We start from the raw sequence: 19,244 nt of genomic DNA, 5'->3' as shown, positions 1-19,244 counted from the left end.
AAAGATTATGACATCATTATAAGAAAAAGGAAGGGTTTGATATAATCCTGGTGCATCCCCAATATATCTGGGTTAAAAACACGCTGTATTTGCCGCATCTGTGCCTCTGCTAAACATCTTTGTTAATACACAGGTAGGCATTGCCTCTTGTCTGTGCTGTTAGCAAGATGCCAGGCAGCTCCGTAACTGCCATTTACATGCCAACGCATCCTCATTTCATTACATCACCAAATTGCTTACTGAATACTCAGCAATTATGCAGCTTTGTCAGTAATACCGAGCATTTATTCATTCTTAATACAATAAACCAAAGAGGATTAATGGTATATATATATATATATATATATATATATATATATATATATATATATTATTATTATTATTATTATTATTTTTCCCCCATACATTATACACAGGGTCTGGATTAGGATCAGAAGAAAAGAAGAAGGTGCCAGTCAAAACAAACATGCGGCCATTATTCATTTAAATGAGACTGTATACCCAAGCCAGACATTTTTGTACCACTTATCATACAACATATATACATAATGAATTTACAGCTTTACATGCAGAATAACTCATAAACCCAAAACACAGGTGATTCCTTCCCCCCAGGTGGAACACTCTGCTTGTGCTGAGCCATACAATTGAAAGGTTTGGCACCAGTTCAAAGCCTCCTACCCGATCATGAAACGGATGTTCTGGTGAAAGTATAGACAGCACTTTCCCCATACAGGCTTGTCCATACATGTTCTGGCAACCAAAAAGTCCCAGTGGCAAAAGCCAATACAGGGTGGCCAGTGCCACTAAATTAACTTCATAAGCAGATACCCTTAAAGCCATGAAATTAATGATTTTTCTTAGTAGCCCCAGCAATTTGTATGGTGCTTTACAGATTATTACAAAGATTTTGTTTGGCAGGACAACTGGTTTCTGGATCCTAGACCTGTGACATCAGTGATTTATCTATACAAATGTAACCACAAAATCTACCTTTGGTATACAAAACTTTTATACTGTACAAGCATTATATACTGCAGTTCATTGCCAGGGCAAAGTAACAGAACAATAAATGGGGGGCTAGTTGTGACAGTGACAAGTCATTATTTGTGCTTATTTCATCCAACGATGCGCTCTTTTAAGGTGCAACATGGATCGATAATGGTTGTGCCATACTAGCCATTCAGATTGCCACGACTTCCAATGAAAATGGCAGGTGTCACTAAGGTTCCATACCAGTCAACAGCAATAGGGAGGGCTACAAATAGCCATACCTCCCGGTGGGTTTATTGCCAATATTTGTGGGAACAGGACTAATCTCTGACCTTCCCGTTTTGCTTGTCAGTGGGTCATGACCTGCTAAGATCCATTGGCATTTGACTGTAAGCGAGTGAGATCGGAAGACTAGTGGGCCACAACCTTTAAAAAAATTATTTCAATCAACAAAATTATAAAAGCAATATGTTTAATATTAGAAAAAGGCTGAGTACAAAGCTTAAAAGGGATAGGGAGAGGGGGAGTCTTCAGGCTTTTTATCAAGCCTGTAAAAAAACCCCAAGAGGAAGGGGTCAGGCAGCAGAATACTGGGGCCAGGAAGGGGTAGGGTTAGATGCTAAGAAGAACTGGCTTTAACAACTCTGTAATGCAGATGGGCATGGCTTACACAAACAAAATGTAAGATTAGTGCCCACTGTAATAGATAGCTATAAAACCCTGTTTCAGTTGGATGGTGTAGCTCATAAAACCCTGTTTCAGTAGGATGGTGTAGCCCATAAACAACAGTAAATACTGAATTAAATCTCCTACGACCTGCTGTGGGATCCATTTCTCATAGGGTGGTGGGAGTTGTAGTACAGCAACAGCCCGAGTGCGAATCATTAAATCTCACTGCTCATATCAACGGGTCTGCAAAATTGCCATGACATATTCTTTGCTGTGCTACCATTCCCCATCCACCCCACAAATCTGTTACTAAACTCAGCTTTCCAGAACTTTGAGAGGTTGATTATGTCTGGACTGCAAACAGAAGCAGGTACCTTTTGTCACTGCGGAGGATATTACAGATGATAATACCTTTTACTTGACTCGTTAAAATAAATAAGGGCATGGAAGCAAATGCAGCGACATACAGTCATCAGCAGCCCACAAAGGAACAGCTGTAGCATTCAGTCGTCATATTACTGTACATACAGTCGGGTAAGTAAAACATAAAATACATAAAGGACTGGCACTCCAGGTGGGCACGTATGCATTGAGAGATATCCATATTAGCACAGAGAAGAGCATCGCTGGCAAGGGGAGCAGCACTATTCTGCTTCCAGATTCCATGGGTAACATACTTTATCCTATTAGTGACCTGGAACACTAACAGCAGTGATCAATGGGGGATCAGCACAAGCCAAGCACAGACCACTGGTAGCCCAGATCTCTCAGCAGCAATGGCTTTGTTACAGCATGGTGGCATTTATATAGAAGACATATATACAAGTGCCATTTATAGAAGACATATACACAAGGTCACATTCACAGGGATGTATGAGTTGAAGCTGCCATCCATTTGAATTGAAAGGAACCATTACCCATTAGTGTGACTAAGGTGAATTAATGATAAAAGCCAGTAGAACGTTTGATGCCAACCTTCTGCCAACCAACAGGCATCTTGTATTGTTTGCACGGGCGTCTATTGTCCCTTTAACTTCACACAGGCGAGGGGGGAGGCTGATTTTCTTACCTTGTTGTTACAGGACTGGCTGCAGCGGCTGCAAATGATCTCTGGAGATGAGAGAGCTGCCCGGGGAGATAACCTCATCGTCCTCACGTCCTGTCAGTGTGCAGACAAAGCTCGCTCGGCTAATGGACAGGCAATGCGGGGCTGCTTTATTAACACAAAAGCTTTACTTCCCCTCTCTGACAGGCTTCGCTTTTGGGAGCTGACTGGGGTTTATAAAATGATGTTACACTTCTTGACGATAATGTTCCACAACACACAATGTCACGGTAGTTACCGACCACCCAGAGCTCCGCTGCCTGCAACTCCCCAGCACACTGGCACCGAGCACGGCCCTTCACACAGACTAATAAACAACAGCCAGAAGGAGGGCGGGGCCTGCATGACCAGCACACCCCCTTGTGAGGATAAACCAATGAAACGGAGCATACAGAAACTGCATGGCTACAGCCGCCAATCCGATGCCGAACATTAAAAAAAGTCAGATTGAGGAGTAGGCGGGGGATCAGTGCCATCCTGACGTAATGGGGGTGTGCGCTGCAGCTTGTGGAAAACAACAGTCTCTGAAAAACACCAGGCTTTGCAAACATTTTCATTTTTTAACCACGTAGGTGCTGCACACAGGTTTGGAGAAAACAGGTAGAAGGAAACACTTCACAGAGCTCCCCAGAGAGCACAGACACAAGGGAGTTATCTTTGCCTTTTTTTTATTAGATAATGGCTTTATGTGCTTTCTCTGTCGGACTGGGCCACCAGGGGCCCACAAAAAGACCTTAGATCAGGGGCCGCTCTCACTAATCTTATAATTTCTCTCCTCACACAACCTCTATTCTGCTAGTCTTTCATTTACATGCTATAATCTATTATTCCATCTCTTTAGTCTCTTTGTTAGTCTCATAGAAATAGGTAATGGCCATGAAATAGGCCAAATATTTAGAAACAGGAGGGACCACTGACACCAGGGGCCCACCAGGAGTTTTCCTGGTATCCCTGTTGGCCAGTCCGACTCTTTGTATAGAGAGGGACGTGTGTCTCTGCCAATAACACTTTTATGAGCCACTTGCTGTGCCTGCCTGTGTGCAACAAATATGAAACTCAATTAGAAGGAAGATGGGGGCCAAACTGGTTTGGTGGGGGGGTTGATGGAATGAAGAGAAATAAGCAGCTCAGTCTATTTATATGTGGTTAATAATCCAGAGGCCTGGGCCACTTCCAACATAAGTAGAAAGCAATGTGCCTTGTATCATCCCCACAACAACTGTTCCTTTCAGTTTGCTCTTTTTCATTGAAAGCAGTTATACAGTATATTAAATGTATTTTACCATTTGTCCTGTTGCTGCTGTAGTGTATTATAGCTTGTGTGAGAGCAGATGTTCACCTTTGCACTTCCCACTTCCAGGTAGGGTTACCACCTTTTCTTGAAAGAAATACCGGCCTTCCTATATTTTTATGCATTTCTCCTATTAATAACATTGGGATCAAGTTTAATTTTTACTGGCCAGTCCAGTAATATACCGGGCAGGTGGCAACCCTACTTCCAGGTCACTACATTTATTAGTAGGGATGCAGCAAATCCACTATTTGGGATTCAGCCAAATCCCTGAATCCTTGGTAAAAGATTCTGCCGAATACCAAACCGAATCAGGAAAAGGAAAAAGTGGAAAAGATTCTTCTTTTGTGATGAAAAGTCATGGGATTTCCCTACCCGCCCTTCCCTACCTGCCCTTCCCTTCCCGCCCCTATTTTACATATGCAAATTAGGATTCGGTTCGGCCAGGCACAAGGATTCGGCCGAATCCTGCTGAAAAAGGCCGTATCCTGGCCGAATCCCGAACCGAATCTTGTATTCCGTGTATCCCTATTTATTAGTCATCAGCATGATGGTCCATTAAAAACTATACAACCAATTTCATTCAATAACCAAAATATGCTTCCCCTCACCCTTTTGACATGAGCTCTTTTATTTGGGATTATGTAAAAAAAAACACTCTGAAGTGTCAAAAATATATCTAAATGTATTTTTTTTACTACCTGATTTCACAGATTGAAAGGAAACCATGATAGTACGTCATGATTGATGGGAACAGTTCCCCACCCTCCTTAGGATCACAGTTTAATGAACTCCGACCCTTACCATTGTAAAGTGATTCTGGGACTTGAAGTCCCTCTGCTTTCCAAAGAATCTGTGCACCAACCACTATAGCAAAGAGAATTCAAGTCCCAGAATTCATCAATTCACAAAGGAACAAGGTGATGGAAGGAGTTGCAAGACGTTGCGAACCCAAGGATGGTTGTGAAATGGTTCATCAGGATAATTTGGAATCAGGTTTGTCTGAGTAAAAAAAAACATATTTATTTTTGGAAGTTTATTTCTGGTTGTTTATGCAACCTTTTTTCATAGGCTTATGTGAACAAGCTCATATAAAGTTCTGCCAGTAAATTATGGATATTTGCTATGCTGCTTTACCCAAAACGGGTTCCTCACTTGCCACGGTAGTGCAGTACTTATGGGTGATTTTGTTCAGCCAACTTTCAGGTACTTTCACAAAGAAGCTACACAGAACAGGTAACCTTATGAGGGTGATACATACATTAACTTGTTTTACACTGTTTCCAGATCCTGGAATATTCTAGGGACCTGGCAGTAACGTAAATAGAGGGGGGCGGGACATGCAGCCGGGCCCCCGCCCTCCTCCATACGTCATTTTCTGCCGCCGGAGTCAGTGGCACGCGAGCTGCCGGGGGGCCCTGAGGGGGAGCGGGCACTGGCCCAATCGCACTCCCTGCTCCCCCAGGTAGTTACGCCACTGGCACCTATTGTAATATGTAAGATACATTGCAAAGTTGGCTCCAGGTCCCATGTGTGAGTTTCTAATAGCATGTCAGTAAGTGGTACCTGCTGATTGGTTACTATGGGTAACTAGAACTGAACTTTGCACATACTATTACATTATATCCACTGTTACACATGTCACACACTGTCACACATCAATTGTCATGAGAGGGTATATTGGTAGTCTGGTGGGAACAAAGCAATCAATGTGCATCAGCTATGTTTGTATACTGGAAAATGGATGAGTACATCTACAGGAACTGTTATCTGGAAATCCTTTATCCAGAATGCTCCAAATTATGAAGGTCATCTCCCATTGACTCCATTATAATGAAATAATTCATATTTTTAAAAATGATTTCCTTTTTCTCTAAATTAATAATAATTAAACAGTATTTTGTACTTGATCTTAACTAAGACATAATTAATCCTTATCAGTGAAAGAACAATCCTATTGACTTTAATTAATGTTCAAATTATTTTTAAGCAGACGGAGATCCAAATTACGTAAAGACCCCTTATCTGGAAAACCCCAGATTCAGAGCAGTATGGATAACAGGTTCCATACCTGTATATTACAAGTCAATGGGGAGTAGGTTGAGTGTTTTTATAGGTCACATAATTTCAAGCTGACTTCTAATAAATAAATAATGTTTAGTAAGTGGTAACATAAATAAAATATATAGTGATAGCCAACTTCTTTCATTATTGTTGTGAGCTACTGTCATCAGCCTAAATTTCGTGCACAAAGGTTAAAGTTCTTCAGCACTGGCATTTGTGGTCTACATGTCCTATAAAGTGCAGTGAGTTCTTTATTTATATGAGGGTAGCGTTAGTGGCAAGAACCAGAGCAGAACCTGACAAAGTTACAATATATGGCTGTACTAGCAAATATATTGCTTACAGCTTTGCTTCAAACATAGCATCAGAATCTGAATCTTGGAATTCATCCAAATCCCCTATAAAGTGTTCGCATCCCTATTTTAAGGGAAAAGATACGATACTTGTATGCTGACACATTTGAAAAGATGGTGGAACACAACAGATTTCGGACATACATCTTTGTGAATTTATCATGATTTCTGTGAATCAGAGAATTATAAAATATTGACGCTTCATACCTGCATTAGACAAAATTCAGAAGCATGATAGCATCATCAAAAAGTCTATAGCTCTGCTAATGTGTGTGTGTGTGGGGGGGGGTGAGGATATAAAGTATGGATGGTGTTTGTATATCTCTCATTTGTGCCAAAACAAATCTTGTGTACTGCTTGTAAAGTGCATTTATGTGGGTGGCACATTGCTAGTGCGGATTTGTTATGTGGGTGGTATAAAGTATTTAAGTGTCGTGTTAGTACAGTGGTAAAAAAAAGTGCTGTTATGTGGCTGGTATAAAGTTTGTCCAGTACAGTTATGTGGTTATCCTAGTAAATATATTGCTTATGGCTTTGCTTCAAAGTTAGGACCAGTATTTATGTCCCTGACTCTTGCAGCTCCTCAATGGATTTTGGATGTGGCTCAGTCCCGAGCAGCCACATGTTACAATATAAATATTTTGGCAATATGCAGCAATTTAAGCAGTACATTATAGGAATTTTCACAAATTTAGAGCAGACTTCTCTGTAGCATATTAAAGAGGTTGTTCACCTTCAAACAACTAGTTGTTTTCAGATAGATCACCAGAAATAACGACTTTTTCCAATTACTATACTATTTTCTATTTGTGACCGTTTTTCAAATATTGACGTGTAAAGTGTCATTTCTCGCCTTCTAAAGCAGCTCTGGCAAAGGGGATCGCCGACCTTTTAAACTGTTCTAAATTGACAAATTTAATGGATACATTTCTTATCTTTGTCCCTTCTGAGCTGAATCCCTGAGTTTCATTACAGGCAGCTGTTAGAATTGATACAATAGTTGCTAATACTCCAGAGATGCTGCTGAGAAATGTATCAACTAAATGTTGCAAAATTGTAACAGTTTGCACCTGAATTACTGAGCTGCCAGACTAAAACACCAGACACGAACATTAAACTTTAAACTAAGATTTCGGAAAAACAGTAAAAAATAAACAATGGAAGGTAATTGAAAAAAGTCTTTATTTCTGGGGAACAATCTGAAAACAACTGAATTGAAAAAAGTGTTTAGAAGTTAACAACCACTTTAAGTTAAGTTAGAGTTGAAGTAACCTGTGGCACAACTGCGACCAACCAGCCCCCCTCCCAATAAAAATTTTGGGTGCTCAGTACTAACCCGTAGTGGTGTTCTCACTTACTTGTGGTGGACTGCTAACTTTATTGTACTAATGAGGGTTCCCCCTGTGGACCCCCGCCCATTGAGTTTGCTGTATTGTAATTACGCCACTGGTTATGTTATAATTCTATAATTTGAGAGTTTAACTGGATCATGGATATTCACTGCTTTATGTTTCAAAATAAGTATTTATAAAAATGCAAAAACTGACATTAAGGCCAGCAGAACCCCTTGGGGATGGGTTTACCTGTTAAACATAATGAATACAGTAGCACTACTCAGGAGTTAAAAACCTTCAGTAGATTAAAGGTGCTTCCCTCGTGATCCTGTTCTCATGCGTTAGTTGCACAGAAGGTCAGTTATTGGAGCAGCAGAGGAAGGGTGTGCGTTATATTCTTTCCTTGCCAAAGATCACTGCTTACATGTGCAGCATATCCAGGTTTTACATCATTATTTTTTCTGGATTCAAAATAATCACTGCCCTTTAACTTCTTTTCTTTTTGGGAAAAAAAGACTTTGGTCATGACTATAAGACTAGAATATAGCTCAGAAGTAAACGCATATCCAGATTTCACTTAAAAGGGGATAAATCTATTTTATTTAATATTAGGTCTTGAGATTTTTTTGGTGTAGTGTTCAAGTAGTTGTTATATCAGTTCCAGTAGATTTCCAGTTGTGAGGTCTACATCATACTATATGTTAATCTTATAGTTCACAACCTATGGCCAGACATTTAGAAAGACTGTGCTCTTCTTGATTCGTGTATTTTGGAAAAGACACATCTAAACACAAAAAGTAAAAAACTGAGGCCACTACAGGCCTACCTATAAACTGAACCAATTAAGTTGTGGATAGCTGGCTCATATAATATTGCCTTAAATTGTGATTTTTTTTTAATGTATTTGCTAGATTTCTTTTTTTACTGTGAAAAGGCTCAAATTAAATACATGACTGTTAAACCAAGAGCGGTATCAGATTCAGCAAGCTAAAAACAATATTAAGGGCAGCCTTGAAATATATCTTGGTGCAATTATGTCTTAGTCTTACATCAGCTCCTTGCTGACATGCACAAGATTTTATTTCACACTTGGCATTCAGAGGGTAACCAACTATATTAGCCAATATCAGATCAAATTGTCATCAGCAGAGACAGCTATCCAGAATCCATGCCATCAACCAGGGGCCATAACTTTGTAACTACAAACCCCTGTTTTTGTAAACACATGCACTTGCATATATACTGAATTATTTATGAGACAGGGGACCAGGGAATGTGCATTAATTAATTGGACAAATCAGTTTCACTTCCATTGTAATTAAACACATTTTTATTTAGCCTTGGAGTGCTCCCACAATCCCCCCTGTATTTTTAGATAGAAAGCAGACCCTGTAGTTGCAGAGGGGCCCAGGAATGTAGATGGTACTGTAAGGCCCTCATTAGTGAGCATTTTCAGTATATCTATGGTTTCAGTGCCATAAATTGAATTTGATGAAGGGTCCAATACCATCTAGTTATGCCACTGCCATTGATTAAACCACTATAAATATAGAATGTCAAATGCATATCCCCCCAGCTGTTGTAGATTGTAACGCCAGTCCCAGCATCCTCAGTTAGACCACAAGCTACAGCATGTACATCAGAAGACAGCTTACTGTACCTTGCAATTTAATATAACTATATTAAAAATGAAAAGTTGATTTGGGCAAGAAACCCCAGTTCAATTAAAAGTAAATACTTTCTTCAGTGTACATCCTTCTAAATAGACTGCAATGGCAAAACTTGCTGTGGGTACATAACAGTTCTGTACTTGCTGTTGTTTGTACAGATGAGTGACAGCTATAATATTTTTAGGTACATACAGTGGTTGTAAATAAATGAGGATGATATATATATATATATATATATATCAGTAAATGGACTCGCACTCCATAATCAAGTGAATAAATGTGTCTTTATTCTTTAATGCAGGGATCCCCAACCTTTTGAGCCCGTGAGCAACATTCAGAAATAAAAGGAGTTGGGGAGCAACGCTAGAATGAAAAATGTTCTTGGGATGCCAAATAAGTGCTGTGATTGGCCATTTAGTAGCCCTTATGTGGATTGTCAACCTAAATTAAGGCTCTGTTTGGCAGTGCACCGGGTTTTTATGAAACCAAAACTTGCCTCCAAGCCTGGAATTCAAAAATAAGCCCCTGCTTTGAGACCACTGGGAGCAACATACAATGGGTTGGAGAGCAACATGTTGCTCACGAGCTACTGGTTGGGGATCACTGCTTTAATGCGTATCCACGTTTCGGCCCACATTAGGGCCTTTTTCAATGTGGGCCGAAACGTCCCACATTTTTGCATTTCACAAATTTTTCGGACTTTTTCATGCAATTTTCACGATTTTCCTGATTTTTTAAAATAATTTTCACCCCAAAACTTCGAAAAACTCGGGGTATTGCATGAAACCCAGCGCACATCAAAAAATCATTGGGACTTCTCCCATTGATTTATATGCAACCTTGACAGGTCTGAGAGGCCAGATTTTCAGATTCTGACTTTTCCATCCTCAGGGTTTAATAAATTCTGAAAAAGTTGTGATTTTCTAAAAGTCCGATTTTATAAAAAAAAATCAGCAATTTTTAAACATTCAGAGTTTAGTAAATAACCCCCTACATGTTGCTTTCTGAGATCCCCAAACCGTTGGGTTTTCATCTGCAGTAGTAATATTATGAGGCGGGTTTCACTCCGTCAGTATTCTGAATTAAGACGTCCCCTTATTGTGGCCAGTTGTTATAAGGATACCATGAATTACCTGTAAAATATATCCTTATAAATAGTGCTTAATTTAATCAGTGATGTTTAGCTCTTAGTGAAGTCCCTTGTATCACACTGTATTATATGAAATAATGTAACATGCCCGAGTTATGGTTGTGGGGGCCCACCAATGAGATCTTTGTCCTGGGGACGTGAAAAATACACCGGCACACAAGGATACTGCTAGCAGGGCAAGCCCTTGCTGTTTATTGTGTGATGCAACGTTTCGGGGAGAACTCCTTTGTCAGGCATCAGTCAAGAGGGCCAGTGTGTGCGAGAAAGACTGCTTGTATCTAATCTTTGTCCTGGGCTCAGTGGTAAAATAAAGTAAACCTGCCCCATGCCATATGCCAATGATAATAGCTTAGGTAGAGTTGTGTTTCTGTGTGGACATACCAATTGATATCTTATGTGAAAACTACCTTCCAAGGAGACAATGGCTACACAACTGAACTGCCACACTGCCTGACAATAATGCTTTACTGGTCTGGACTGGGTGTCAACAGCGCCGGATTCGCTGGGCGGGCGCCCCTAGGCCATGCGATCCGCACGGTCCTAGCGCCCGCCCGCACTACCACACGCTGGCACAAAAGCGCCAGCATGCAAGTGCCACAGCACTGGGGAGCAAAGGCTCCCCACAGAGCGGCTGGGCGGCATGCCGCCCCCAAAAATGTGCCGTCCTAGGCCCGGGCCTATGTGGCCTCGCCACAAATCCGGGCCTGGGTGTCAAAATAGACCCAGGCATTCCACGTACAGACCGGTCTGTCCAGCCCACTAAATAGTGACTTTATGGCATCTTATGGCAGCCCCTCTGGCATTTGCCAGAACCCACAGATTTCCAGTCCGGCCTGCTTTAAAGTTTAGCGAAAGCTTTTATTAAATTATGACTCATTTGACTGGTTGATGTTATCCATCCCTGTGTTAAAGAATAAAAAGAGGTTTTGTGGAATGACTACCCTGGTAATCCACTACTACCAATGGACATCTATAGCAATGGGTAACTACAAACTCCCAACAGGAAAGGATAGAAAGTAACATACAATGCGTGCAAGCACTCTGTTCTGCTTACATTTTGGTGAAACTTATTCAAGCAATTGCATGTTCCCTTTAATAGATTGTTGATTAATGAGGGAAGTAACCTAGCAAGCTCTTGGCATAACCAGTTAACAGTTGGATCAGTAACAGTTGCTTTTTTTTACACTGAGTCATATGATCCAAAAAAGGGAATGGGAGGTTTCTGCAAATAAACTTTAACAGAGGTCATAGGAAGTAAGTGCTTAGTTCTGTTCTTTTAGAACAATGTTTAGAAAATCCAGACCGGACAGTATCACAGAAATAATTCCTTTTATATATATATATAGAGAATAAAAGCAACCTACTGTATTGGCATGTATGTCAAGGTAAAATCATGAGGCTTGATGAAGGGTCCGGGGGAACCCAAAATATCACTCTATTGTGTATACTGTATATATTGCAGCATCAAAAAAAGCAGTGTAGATATGGAAAAAAACAAAATAAAATGTGCTTATTTTTACATCTGGTTTTAGTAAAACAATTTACTGTATAAGGTACACAAGTCCTTTTAAAGTGTTTACAAGACCAGCTAAGTATTTTCTTTAATCCCAACTGTCTACAATATAAATCACACTGAAATATCATTTGAAGGAGACTTGTGCCATAATACCCTCAAAATATTCTGCAGAATTGCTTGTGAAATACGCAAATAAAGTTCTGTAGTTTACATACTATAATCAAAGGGTTGTTCTTAGTATAGACACATTCCTTTTCATCCCTGGATGGGTTGCTAAACCATGCGCACACCTGGTGTATTAAAATATACTTACTTATGCATGTGCTTCAAATCAATCGGACTCGATTGTCCAGTGTTTATAAATGAGCCCCAGTGTATGATCTGTGCTACTGCAAGGTGGAAGAATTGTGTTTATCTCCCTGGCGCAGGATGTGCAACCGCCCCCCCCCCCCCGCCCCCTCCGTACGTTTTTTTTCTGCCCGCAATTCCACAGGAGTCAGTGGCGTGCGAGCTGCCGGGGGGCCCTGAGGGGGTGCGGGCCCTGGCCCAATCGCACCCCCTGCTCCCCCAGTAGTTACTCCACTGATTATTTTCCTGCATTATCCTGAGGGTTACTATTCAAGCTGAAACCATGTTTGCACAGCAGATAACAGATAAGCTACACAGAATACGATTGGTTTGGTCAGCGTACTCGCCATTCCTACATCACACATGCACATAATGAGCGAGCTGGAGCACTAAAATTGTTAGTGTAGAATAAAAAAAAACACAAAGACATAGTAAACGTTTAAATCGTTGTCTTTAATAAGAAATAACTAAGCGAAAATTTGCTTGCGCTACTCTTCAGAAAAGGTGACGATCCATCATGCGGCGCTCGATTTCTCCTCCCTGGCTATCTCCTATAAGGAAAGCAGGGAGGAGAAATGTTCGCCTTTCCTGAAGAGGAGCGCAAGCGGAGTTTCGGTAAGTTATTTCTTAATAAAGACTAAGGGGCAGATTTACATAGGGTCGAAAGTAAATCCTTCGACTTTGAATATCGAAGTCGAAGGATTTACCGCAATTAGTTCGATCGAACGATTAAATCCTTCTAACTCGAAGGATTTTAATCCATCGATCCAACGATTTTTCTACGACCAAAAAAAGCTTAGAAAGCCTATGGGTACCTTCCCCATAGGCTAACATTGCACCTCGGTAGGTTTTACTTGTCGAAGTAGGGGGTCGAAGTTTTTTTTAAAGAGAAAGTTCTTCGACTATCGAATGGTCGAATAGTCAAACGATTTTTAGTTCGAATCGTTCGATTCGAAGTCGAAGGTCGAAGTAGCCAATTCGATGGTTGAAGTAGCCAAAAAAATCATTTGAAGCTTTTTTTATTCTATTCCTTCACTCAAACTAAGTAAATGTGCCCCTTAATATGTCTTTGTGGGTTTTTTTCGTTCTACGCTAACAAATTTTTTAATTAAAAAAATTGATGTTACTGGTCCTTTAAATAACTCACTTTAGATATATGCAATAGTTTAAATGAATCTTGGCAGGTGCATGAGAAAACTTGATAAACACCAAAGTCTATCTGCAGGAAAACACCGTTTTTGGGGGGGGTTTTTTATGATAAAAATACATGTAATCTTAATCTTTGATAAATGTGCTCTATTGTTTTTATGAATGCATAGTTACAGTATATTAATTGTAAATAATTACTGTCCCTTGAAACAGTTGTGGTTTTAGTAACAACCATAGATGCATACTGTATATTGCTTGGTCAAAATCCATCCTCTGCAGTGAATTCAACAGCGCTAAATGGATTTTCTGCTTGTTGAATTTTGAATTACTTTTGTGGTTGTTATTGTTTGGCCTATAGAGAACAACAAGATGATTAACTCTTTTCTCCCTGGAATATTGTATATAAAAGCGATTATTGTTTCCATGCTGCAACATTTACAAATGCCTTGTATGGAATGTCCTGTGCTGAAAGTGATACATTAAAAGCAGCACACTAATCACAACTGTAATTTTACCAATACAATTATTCTGTGTATTTAGCTGAAACTTTTGTTTGGCTGAAACTCCTGTTTAGGGGCCTTCTAATTAATCAGGTTATTTTTTTGTATAAAAGAAGAAGAAGCAGTCATATTCTGCCCTTCCAAACTGCTGCCTGTTTGCTAATTTAATTAAGCCCTCCCAACATTTTGGAAGTAAAAAGAGGGACAAAAAAATTTTTTCCGCATGCAGCGCAGCAATTTTTTGACCACACTCCTTTCTGTGGCCACACCCCCTAATTACCATGTATGTTTTACAAAATTTGGCAGGTTATGAAAGTTTGAAAATATTTCTCCTTATCTAAACTGTGTTTTTGTGTCTCAAAATTGTTACAAAGTATCTTATTTGCACCTGTTAGCTATTCTGGGCTCTCTGCTAAAAGCCAATTAAGTGAGAAACTTTGTTTCTTTTTCTGGCTGTTCAGTGCAGAGAAAAGAGGGACTTTCCAGTACAAATGAGGGACTGCGGGTTGAGCTGTCAAAAGAGGGACTGTCCCTCCTAAAAAGGGACAGTTGGGAGGTATGCCCTAGCAGCCAAATAGCAGGGGCACTTGGAGTGGATTTTCAACTTTCCTACAACTGTTTTTTGTAAGCGTGGAGTAAAGCATATCCGATATCTGCTGCAAAGCAACCAGTCAGCAGGTAACATTTACTGGTCAGCTGTTGAAAAATAGTGGATTCAGTGGATTTAAGCAGTGCTTTTTCCTGACTAAAAGTTTTGAGGCCTACTCAAAAGTAGGCCTCAAAAGTAGGTCTCTCCGTGAGGCATCAGGCATGTTAGAAAGTCGTTCCATTGCTAATCCCTGGCTCTGTAACCCAATCTTTTAATTGTATTACACAACGCCTCACGTATGCATGATCTATCAGGGAAGCAGCCATGTTTACATCATTTACTATTTGGCTGACAAAAACAAGATGAATTCTTCAATAAGAATACAGTTAAAATAATAATATGAAATTCCATTCCAGGCATAAAAAAAGACCAAGAGACAGAAAGAATACTATGGTGTGTGTACTATGTGTCAGGTGTTAAAGAAGATTGGAATGTAGCAAATGTGGTTATTTGCATGTAAGTAGAATGAAGTGACATATTTGAGATTCTAAGGGTAATGAAAGTACAGAAGTGTTAGAATTTCACTGCTTGGATTCCTTAGTGTATCCTTCTGTATGCTATGATTTGACTGATTAACTCCTTTAACTCAAATCTGTCAAGGGCATTGATACTTTGTATGTACAAGTCTGCTCATGAAATATATTCTGGAATGAAATACCAGCATTCGGCAATCAACTGTTACATTCATTGATCAAGGGGGTTATTTATTTAAACACGAATTTATCTGCAAACTTTTCGTGGGAAAAAAACTTTTCGAGATCTATTATACCCCGATGCTGCAAAAAGCCAGAATCCGAAAATCCGCCATCTCAGACCTGTCGAGGTCATGTATTAGTCAATGGGAGATGCCTGTATCCCAATTGGGAGGTACTGTGTTTTGCGCTGGGTTTAGCCTGATAATAAGAAAATCAAAATGTTGGAGCAAGACACTCATATAGCTCAGACTAAGGGGCAAATTCGCTAGCGTTTGGCATTTTCGCTACTGCGCAAATTCACTAACGAACGCTGGCGTAGTTTCGCTAGTGTTACTTCGCAACCTTACGCCAGGCGAATCTTCGCTAGCGACGAAACTACGCAAATTCACTAACTTGCGCAGTGTAGCGAATGCTACCTTTTATGCTAGACTTCCTTCGCCACCTCAGACCTGGCGAAGCGCAATAGAGTAGATAGGGATTGTTTCAAAAAAAGTCAAAAATTTTTCTAAGTCCCAAAAAACGCTGGCGTGTTTTCTACATGATGGCTGATAGGCTGAAAAAGATCGAAATTTTTTTGGGGCTCCCCTTCCTCCCCCCTACTTTTCCTGACTCATGGCAACTTACCTAGACAGTGGGCACATGTGTAGGGCAAAATAAAATTTTTAATTGCAGATTTGAAGGTTTTCTAGGCATTTGTAGTGCAGAAACGTGTTCCTCCATTGAAATTTGAATTTCGCGCCGTATGCAAATTAGCCTTCGCTAGCGCAACTTCGCTTTATATAGCGAAACAACACTAGCGCAACTCCGCAACCTTTCGCTACCCCTGTGCGCAACTTCGCATTTTAGTGAATTTGCGGAGTGCTGGCGAAAATTCGCCTGGCGAAGAGCGGCAAAGTTGCGCCTGGCGCAACTTCGATTCTTAGTGAATTTGCCCCTAATAGTGAATACAAATTAGAAATATTTTAACAACTCATGCCTAACACGTTTCGTGTCACTAGGGGCAGATTTATCCCTCAAATTCGACAGTCGAAGTAAAATCCTTCGAATTCTGATATAGAATTCAAAGGATTTTAGCGCAAAAGCTTAGATTCAAACGATTTTAAGTGATCGATCTAATGATTTTTATTTGATCAAAAAAAAACTTAGAAAAGTGCTCTGGAAGGTCCCCATAGGCTAACATTGCACTTCGGTAGGTTTAAAGTGGCGAAGCATGACGTTATTTTTAAAGAGACAGTACTTCGATTATCGAATGGTCGAATAGTCAAACGATTTTTACTTCGAATCGTTCGAATCATTCAATTCGATCGAATTTGACCAATTCGATGTCGAAGTACCCAAAAAAATACTTCGAATAAATTCGAATATTTTTGCATTTGAATTATTCACTCGAGCATAGTAAATCTGCCCCTAAGTGTCCTAGGGCCACCCATTCAACTTGGTGAGTTATTCCACTGGTGAAGTTTTTTATGCGTATACACAGGTGTTTGGTTTAGCCTAATAATCCCATATTTTTAGGATTTTCGGGCAAAAAAAACCTGAAAAAATTGATCTGATTCCTTCGAATTACTTTATTAAAGGCGAAATCGGGAATGGGAGTTTGGTCGAGCTTTTTTTAATTTAAATTATGAGATAAATTTAGATTAGCTGCTTAGCAGAGTCCTCATGTGGCTACTAGTATAAATAAAAGGGATATGTTTATTTTGAAGCACCTGTTAAATGCTCACTGATAGCACAAATGATCCTGGTCCAAAGTGAAGCATATCAAACAAAGGCTTCTACTTTTTGTTTAATATTATCAAAACTGTTATGCATGGTTTATCATTCCTTGACCTACCTAGTCCGAGTTATGAAAAAGCCATGCTGCTGGACTCCACCCTTCTCTGCTCATACAGTCATATATATATATATATATATATATATATATATATATATATATATATATCCTAATACAATTGTTCATAGAAGTGATGCTGAGTAGTACCCAAATGCTACATGTTGTGCCAAAGACATGCTGCCCAAGAAAACATCACAGATGGTCACATTTTCCAAAGAATGCGTAGCTCTTCTATTCACTTGGGTGGGCCATTGGTTTTCAAAGCAGTTTAATGTAGACAATATTCAAAATCAGTGTTTTATTTTAAGCCACAAAAAGTGTCTAAATAGTTTTAAAGCTAAAACAGATTTAAACAAGCATTAAAGCCAGGGAGAGCTATAAAAGACTTAAAACGAATACTCCAGCACACGTTTTCTGCATAAGGGTTAATACCTGTGTTTAATGTCAAGCCAAAAAAGGTTACAGAGCTATTCAGCAATACGTTATCTGCATCTTTGCTGTAACCATATGAGACGTGCAGTGTAACAAAGCTACATGCAAGGCAAGGCTATGTGCAACTAGCAAAGTGTAAGAAAGTTGCTGATTACATTTCCTGTAGCTAATGACAAACTCGGAGGTTAAAGTGAAGCAGACAGTCTGTGGGATTCTGCTAATCAGAGTTCTCTAGAATAAAGTTAGATGTATAAATATTATTTCTACTAGGAAGAATGAAAAGAGATACACTGTATCACAAAAAAACACCAAATTGGTTTCCAGATTTGCATAGCTATAACTTAATATTTGTTTTGTGAAGCTGTTTGTTTTTTTAGCATTCCCAGAGATAGCATATAATAATGTAATAATAAAAATATAATAAAAACCCCTAATGAGTGAGGCTAATGAATTTTGACCAATTCCTGCAAAACATACAGGGCAACAATGGTTGAATGCATGGTTTCCTTTTATTAATGCTATATCTTTAATTATTTTGCCCTAAACCTACATTTTTATACACCATATGATTCTGTTCTACCATTTGAGTCCTAAACATTTTAGTCTATCTTTCTTAACCAGACTGATTTACTAATGAACAGCTTGTAAAAGGCATTATCATTTTCACTGTGATACAATAGATAAGAGGTACAGCTTTAAAATGTGTGCATGTTGCAACAGGCAAATTTAGCATCTGAATTCTACATACTGTATACCCAAAAGAAAATGTTAATCTCTTCCTCAAATTTGTTTTGACACATGCAGTCTTTATACAGTAAGTGATACATTTCTCTGTTTAGTCTTATCTTAGTCATCTTCTCTGAAAGAGGGATCTGAAGCACTGAATCCAGCTGATTATGTAGCCAAGCACAAAATAACACTGCATGTTGCTTGTGCTTGATCATTCTGGTTTCCACACCAGAGAAACAGCCAAGTACTAAATAACATAAAATGCATTCTATGGGGGCATGTCCTGATGGTTCACTGAACCAGACACACTTTTCTGAGCTCCGCCACAACGTTCAGTAAAGCGGATATAAGATATGTTGTTTCACAAGCATGGGGAAAATTAATTTATCCTTATTCACTAGCACTACTCCGAAACCTCGAAACCTTTGGGAGTGAAGCACAACAAGGATATTGAAAAATCCTTTGAGAAACGACCTGAAGACGGGGAGCACTCCGAGAATTCCAATATGGTGGATGTAGAGGCCCAAACACAATCCCAAGGCTCCACCAATGCGCTACCTAGCAATGCCTCAGAATCCTTATCCCTTCACACACTAATCCTCGACTTACCCAACGAGTCTGACATGCCACAGCTACTAGTGGACATTAAAACATCTATAAAACAAGAAGTATCCGCACTACATTAGGAACTGGTAAATCTTTCAAAAAAGCTGACCACTAGAAACTGCACAGACAGATTTGCAGGATAAAACATCCCATTTTT

The 19,244-nt window shown here is 39.6% G+C and overlaps 1 protein-coding gene across 3 annotated transcripts in view; it reads right to left on the bottom strand.

Annotated features, from left to right (window-relative positions):
• Nucleotides 1-19,244, bottom strand: part of sesn1.L (sestrin 1 L homeolog) — a 136,777-nt gene that overhangs the window by 9,723 nt on the left and 107,810 nt on the right. Inside the window, 1 exon segment of one of the 3 annotated variants that reach the window (NM_001086400.1) lies at nucleotides 2,732-3,037. The exons of the other annotated variants lie outside the window; for them this stretch is intronic. Within the exon segment in view, the coding sequence (NP_001079869.1) occupies nucleotides 2,732-2,809 (78 nt within the window). The 5' untranslated portion in view covers nucleotides 2,810-3,037. 3 annotated transcript variants of the gene reach the window in all.

The sequence above is a fragment of the Xenopus laevis genome, chromosome 5L (assembly GCF_017654675.1).
Source record: "Xenopus laevis strain J_2021 chromosome 5L, Xenopus_laevis_v10.1, whole genome shotgun sequence".
Lineage (NCBI taxonomy): Eukaryota > Metazoa > Chordata > Amphibia > Anura > Pipidae > Xenopus > Xenopus laevis.
The sequence above is the reverse complement of the archived record's forward strand: the minus strand, read 5'-3'. Positions and strand labels throughout refer to the sequence as shown.